This window comes from Neolamprologus brichardi, chromosome 14 (genome assembly GCF_056152115.1).
Source record: "Neolamprologus brichardi isolate AB-2024 chromosome 14, ASM5615211v1, whole genome shotgun sequence".
NCBI classification, from domain to species: Eukaryota; Metazoa; Chordata; class Actinopteri; order Cichliformes; family Cichlidae; genus Neolamprologus; species Neolamprologus brichardi.
Genome location: NC_142117.1, coordinates 6216157 through 6221945, shown reverse-complemented (window position 1 = coordinate 6221945; position 5789 = coordinate 6216157). Strand labels below are relative to the sequence as shown.

Genomic DNA, 5789 nt, shown 5'->3' with positions numbered 1-5789 from the left:
GGTGCTATATAAAGAAAATGTAAATGTTTTCAATTATCTGTTTTTCTTCAGTGTGGGCTCATTGATCCCATGATAACTCACGCTGCAATTAATCTGTATAAAAAGTTTACTTTAAAACTTTCAACTAGGACAGAATGAGGCAGGTGATTATCAATGTCAGGAAAAAGCATAACGAATAAGTGCATTTGCTTAAGATACACATTGCTCCTTTCATAGCTTAAACATGAAATATTCAAATTCAAAAGAAACATATGGTCCACTCTTTGTGTGAGAGGCAGACATTTTCTTTTGTATTTGTTAGTTTATGGTGAAAAACCCCAGATACACACACAGTATTGTTGTATACTAATCAGTGAAACATAAAAGTACCTGCAACAATTCTTAGATAAATGATATTTACATTTGTATTTATTTACATTATGTATTTCAGATAATCATTGAATCACTTTTTCATGTTACAAACTGGACTATGTCTTGATGCATGATGATTATTTCCTTTCTTACAGACTATATGGAAGTGTTATTTCATTATGTTCAGCTGCCGGATCTCGTCCACTCTGTTGTGGTGCAACTGGAAGGCGGGAGTGACCCAACGGCCACACGAACACTGATCTCCACACCAGCTGAATGAGCCCAGCTTACAGTTACACTTAGGACACAGCAGCTACACACACACAAATATATAAAAGAAAGGAAGAGAGAATGAACAAGAACTGTAAATTAGCAAAAGGTGGTCATATCAAACATTGATATGATATTGTTGGGGGGTAACAAACAATGATGCAAGAGAAAAGATGACAAGTTTTTTACCTGTCCATCCATCACTCCAAGTAAGGCTTGCTCCATCCATTGCACTGGCTCAATAAAGTATGATGTACACTGGACCTCTCCTGAACAACAACACATCGAAAGATTACAAGTTCAGTAAGTGCGCTTACTTTGTAGTCTTTTTTATGGATGTATGGATGTACTGTGAAGCCAGTTTGAAACAGTCAAGCTTTCTTCAGTTTAGCCATGTCAACACAATGTAAAATCATATCAGAGATAACAAGTAACAACAATGGTGATCAGTTTTCTTTGCTAACCCAGACTTTCTGCTTTAAGATATGTGCAAGCTCAAATAAAAGTCTGTTTAATGCATTACTTCACTCTTTATCCTTTCACAAAATGACCTATTTATTCAGCTGTCCCTGTCATAAAACTAAGAAAACACAAATATCTTAAAATCTATTTTAGAAATCAATCTGAAACTTGCTTAAAACTAAAAAATATATATATATTATTATTTATTAGATGAAAAACAAACTGAATTCACATTTTAATGCCAAAATTTGAGCCGTGACACAAGTCATAAATTAAATTACTCAACATTCAACCACTAGAATGTTTTTTTAAGGAATGCAAGTAAATAAATAACTAAAACTAAATCTCTTGAAAAAAAAAAGTGCTTTACTATTGTTTTTCAACTTTATTGCAAAAAAGTTCATTTGAAAATTCCTGGATAACATCAGTAATTATATTTTCTGATTAACTAGCTTGTAAATATAGGTGGGGCATCCGTTAATAGACATATGAAAAATAGTAATATTAATACTGTTAATCTAGGGCAGCTGTATCTCTGCTACATAAAGAAGAACATGTGGGTGAAAAAAAAGTCAATGAAATTAAAAAAAAAAGAAAAAAAAAAAAGAATACCCAGATACTAATTAAAAATGACATTGTCAATAATTTATTGAGTGAATGTTCACAGTATGTCTTCTTACCAGTAAGGTTACTGGCCTTTTTGTGACTAAAGGCCGAAGCTCCTTCTCCTACTAAATGACTGAGAATACTGGAGCCACGAAATAGAGTTCGACTGCAAGGAGAAAGTGGAGGTTACTGCCTGCAGAAGCTGTAGCTCAAACTGGCACACACACCAGGCTGAATACCCCCTTTTCTCCATTCAGAAGCAGAGTCACTCAGTTCCTTGGATTCCTTAAATTACATTAGGAAATTACATATCCTATCCAAGATGTACAAACTTCGAGACAAACTTAAACAATACCAGGATACATTGGTGTGAAAAAGTGATTGCCCCCTAACCATAATAACTGGTTGGGCCACCCTTAGCAACAACAACTGCAATCAAGCGTTTGCGATAACTGGCAATGAGTCTTACAGCAACATGGAGAAATTTTGGCCCACTCATCTTTGTGGAATTGTTGCAATTCAGCCACACTGAAGGTATCAGTTTCGTCCCCAAACCTTTTTGATGTGACCCTCTTAGCTCCTCCTGCATCAGGTGAGACAATGATGCAGTTTTTCCACAGCATCTCAATCGGATTCAAGTCAGGACTTTGACTAGGCCACTTCAAAGTCTTCATTTTGTTTTTCTTAAGCCATTCAAAAGTGGACTTGGTGTGTTTTGGATCATTGTACTGCTGCAAAACCCAAGTGCGTTTCAGCTTGAGGTCACGCACAGCGGCCCGGACATTCTCCATCAGGATGTTTTGGTAGACGACAGAATTCATGGTTCCATTTACCACAGGAAGTCTTCCAGGTCCTGCGGCAGCAAAACAGCCCCAGAGCATCGCACTACCACCGCCATTTTTTACTTATTGGTAATGTTGCTCCTTTTCTGAAATGCTGTGTTACTTTTATACCAAATATAATGGGACACACCTTCCAAAAAGCTCAACTTTTGTCTCGTCAGTCCATAGAGTATTTTCCCAAAAGTATTGGGCATCTTCAAGACATTTTCTGGCAAAACTGAAATTAGCATTTTTGTTCCTTTTGCTCAGCAGTAGTTTTTGACTCTGCCATGCAGGCCATTTTTGCCCAGTCTCTTGCTTATGGTGGAGTCATGAACACTGACCTTAACTGAGGTACATGTGACCTGCAGTTCTTTGAATGTTCCTCTGGGGTCTTTTGTGACCTCTTGAATAGGTCATTGCTGCGCTCTGGTTGTAATTTTGGTCAGCTGGCTACTCCTGGGAAGTTTAACCCCTGTTCCATGTTTTTGGCTTTTACAGAGTTGTGTAGGAATTTTCCAGACTGACAGTCACTTTTTCACACAGGGAGCTGTACGTTTGGATTTGTTTTCCCCTTAAAAATGAACACCTTCATTTAGAAAATGCATTTTGCGCTTACTTTAAACATTTAAGTATGACAAACAAAACCAAAAAAAGGAAATCAGGAAGTTGGCAAACACTTTTTCACAACACTGTAAATAGTTTGCTATGATCGGCTGTGAGTCATAAATTAAACTGTGGACTGTTGAGCTAAGAAGTAAAATCATCAACTTAACAAACTGTTTTGTTTTTGTGTGTGCCATCAGCTTATTCCTATTAAAGACACATGTAATTTGAAGCATTCAGCTTCCATCTTTCACCTGCACTTCCTGCATCGATAGGATGCTTCAGAGGAGCTGGAGTGGGCAGGGTCAACAGCAAACACCTCCCTAGGCACCTTCTGTAACTCTGCTCAAAAACATGCACACATACAGAAAGGAAACATATAATTTAAGAACAAGAAAGCACAACAAAAATAATGAGAAGTGCTCAAATGTTTAACTATAATCTCAGAATGTGTGTGTGTGGTTACCAGGGTATTTTTCAGTGATCTTGGTCAGTCTGTATTGTTTGTACAGAGGACTGGAGGTATCCACCTCACACTGCATTGCTTCGTACAGACACAACTGCTCCTCAAAACCACTGTTGACCCTAAAATACATACATACAAGCAAGTGTGCTTTAGAGAATTTTTTAAAAAAATATAAATTTTATGTGTGGAGTAAGAAATATAATCTCTGGGGGATTTAATAAACATTAAATACAAATAACAGTACTTTAAGAAACACACACTTACTGTACATCTGGTTTGAGACTCTTTAGTCTATGATAAGCCTCAGTGAATCCCAGTTTGTATCTCTTCATTAGATAAGCAGTAACAATGGTGGCACTGCGACTCCGACCAGCCTGACTAAAACACACACAAAACCATGTTTGCGGTTTGCCACTTAACGCAATTATTTCACATTACATATTTTCACAAGCTTGAGTAAAATAAAAGGAGCATTTTTTAAATCACAATATCGCGATTTGATATATAAAATTGCCTTACCAGTGAACCAGTGCAGCCCGGCCACCATCTACAGCCTCTTTAATGAACCGGAAACTGGTGTCCATGTAACTGAGGAGGTCAGAAGTCTCTTCATCTAAGACATCAATCCACTTCCTAACAAAGGCTCTATCATCAGGAAACAGTGGGCTGGGGTCTACAGAATCTACAGACAGGATGTGACTGATGTTCGCACTGACCAGTTCCTGGTGGTCGTTGAGGTTAGCTGCAGTGCCGATGTACAGCCCAGGGTCCACCAGAATCATGACTGCAGAGACAAACCCAGTAGCACTAATGTCTGTGCAGAAAATATGGCCAGAAAAACATCAAGAAGTCATAAATGAATCTGAACATTCTTCCAGGCACTAACGACACAAAGTAGAACGGAGTAAATAGCTGTGTCTATAACCATTTTTGTAGACCACCTTTACAGCTTTAAACATTCTGATCACTGCCCAATTTCTTAAATCAAACCTTTATATTTTTTTCCCCTTTGGATCATCTTGGCATTTTATTTGTTAGATACCAATGTGAAATTAGGAGATTAAAATGTGAACATAAAAACATCAATAAGCATCAAAAAACAAAAAATACTTTTTATACATACATACATACAAGTATAGGAATAGAATACAACTACGTTTTAATCTTAGAAGCAAATTTGGACCGCTGTCTGAATTTTAATTTCAAAGGTCACCTGGACAAAAAAAAGTGTCGAATCATCAAACAGTTTGCTGTCTTTGGCTTAAAATACGTTTTTTATTAAAAGCTTTTCCTCTTGAAAGCCACTTCTGCCACCATCGTTGCTGTTATTCATCAACTGATTACCATTCAGTGCCATGTTTCTCTATATAGCGTCTCTGACACAGCAAAGGATTAAAAATAGATTCAAAGAAACCGTCACTAGTATTATTTTCAAGTAACTAGTTTTGTTTTCTGTGTCACAAGTAGCGATCGTCTTTGGTTCAGTTCAGTTGCCAAAATATGAATCTGAACTTTCACTTGAACATCTACTCATTCTGACAACCCACACACCCTCACATCGTTCACTCACTCGCGATCTCTCGCAGTCGTTTTCGCCTTTTTGCTGATTCTCACCGGCTTCGCCTTTTAGTGTGTAACGCAGCTACTGATTTAAGAGAAAGTGAGTGCAGTGAAATACGTTACAGACTCAATTATAATCCAAAAAAGTTAACGTGTCGTAGTCTCTGTATCAGCATTTGGTTCCTGTTTTAAAATGCTCGGTCGGAAACATAGACGTCAACACAAACACGCGTCGTTAGTTCCGGCCTCGATACTTTCAAAATAATTTTAATAAGTGTAATAAGTATGGCAGAAAATTAAATAGTCAAAACGTATTTACATATACGCTCTATGTACAGCCAGTATCTCTGATGCTAAACAAAGCAAGAGGAACACAATGGTGAATACCAAATTTGGGTCATTTTATTGATAAAGGGTTTTTTTTACTTGTTTTTCCCGCCCACCCCTAGATAAACTAGACAACGCTTGGAGAGCAATACAAAAATTCCAATAAATAAATAAATAACCTGGAGACCCTCTTGGCTCTTGGTTAGGGGAAAATTTTTAATTTCTCTTAGCTATTTGTTGAACATGAAAAGTGTTCACTTAGCCTGGCAGGGCGAAGGACACTGTCTCAGCTGAACTCTGGACACACACACACACACACA

The 5789-nt window shown here is 37.4% G+C and overlaps 1 protein-coding gene across 3 annotated transcripts; it reads right to left on the bottom strand.

The window, feature by feature from the left end:
- Positions 1-392: 392 nt before the first annotated feature.
- dusp12 (dual specificity phosphatase 12) lies at positions 393-5356 on the bottom strand. Of its 3 annotated transcripts, none has more exons than XM_006808422.2 (8): positions 5153-5356; positions 4102-4396; positions 3847-3960; positions 3583-3701; positions 3371-3458; positions 1764-1855; positions 811-890; positions 393-664 (listed from the first exon to the last, which is right to left on the bottom strand). In XM_006808422.2, the coding sequence occupies exons 2-8, from the start codon at positions 4362-4364 to the stop codon at positions 521-523; spliced, it is 900 nt and encodes a 299-aa protein (XP_006808485.1). In that variant the 5' UTR covers positions 4365-4396; positions 5153-5356; the 3' UTR covers positions 393-520. The 3 variants fall into 3 exon arrangements, with proteins under 3 accessions (XP_006808485.1, XP_006808486.1, XP_035771541.1); XM_006808423.3 differs by having other exon boundaries at positions 4102-4366; XM_035915648.2 differs by having other exon boundaries at positions 5197-5356.
- Between the last annotated feature and the right edge of the window lie 433 nt (positions 5357-5789).

What these genes read in the sequence shown, in the direction of transcription:
- dusp12 (XM_006808422.2), bottom strand. Translation starts at nt 4,364, where the DNA reads ATGATTCTGGTGGACCCTGGGCTGTACATCGGCACTGCAGCTAACCTC. An exon ending in AAAGGCCAGTAACCTTACTG is followed by an intron (nt 891 to 1,763) that starts GTAAGAAGACAT and finishes GTTGTTGTTCAG; the next exon opens with GAGAGGTCCAGTGTACATCA. An exon ending in TTGGAGTGATGGATGGACAG is followed by an intron (nt 665 to 810) that starts GTAAAAAACTTG and finishes GTGTGTGTGTAG; the next exon opens with CTGCTGTGTCCTAAGTGTAA.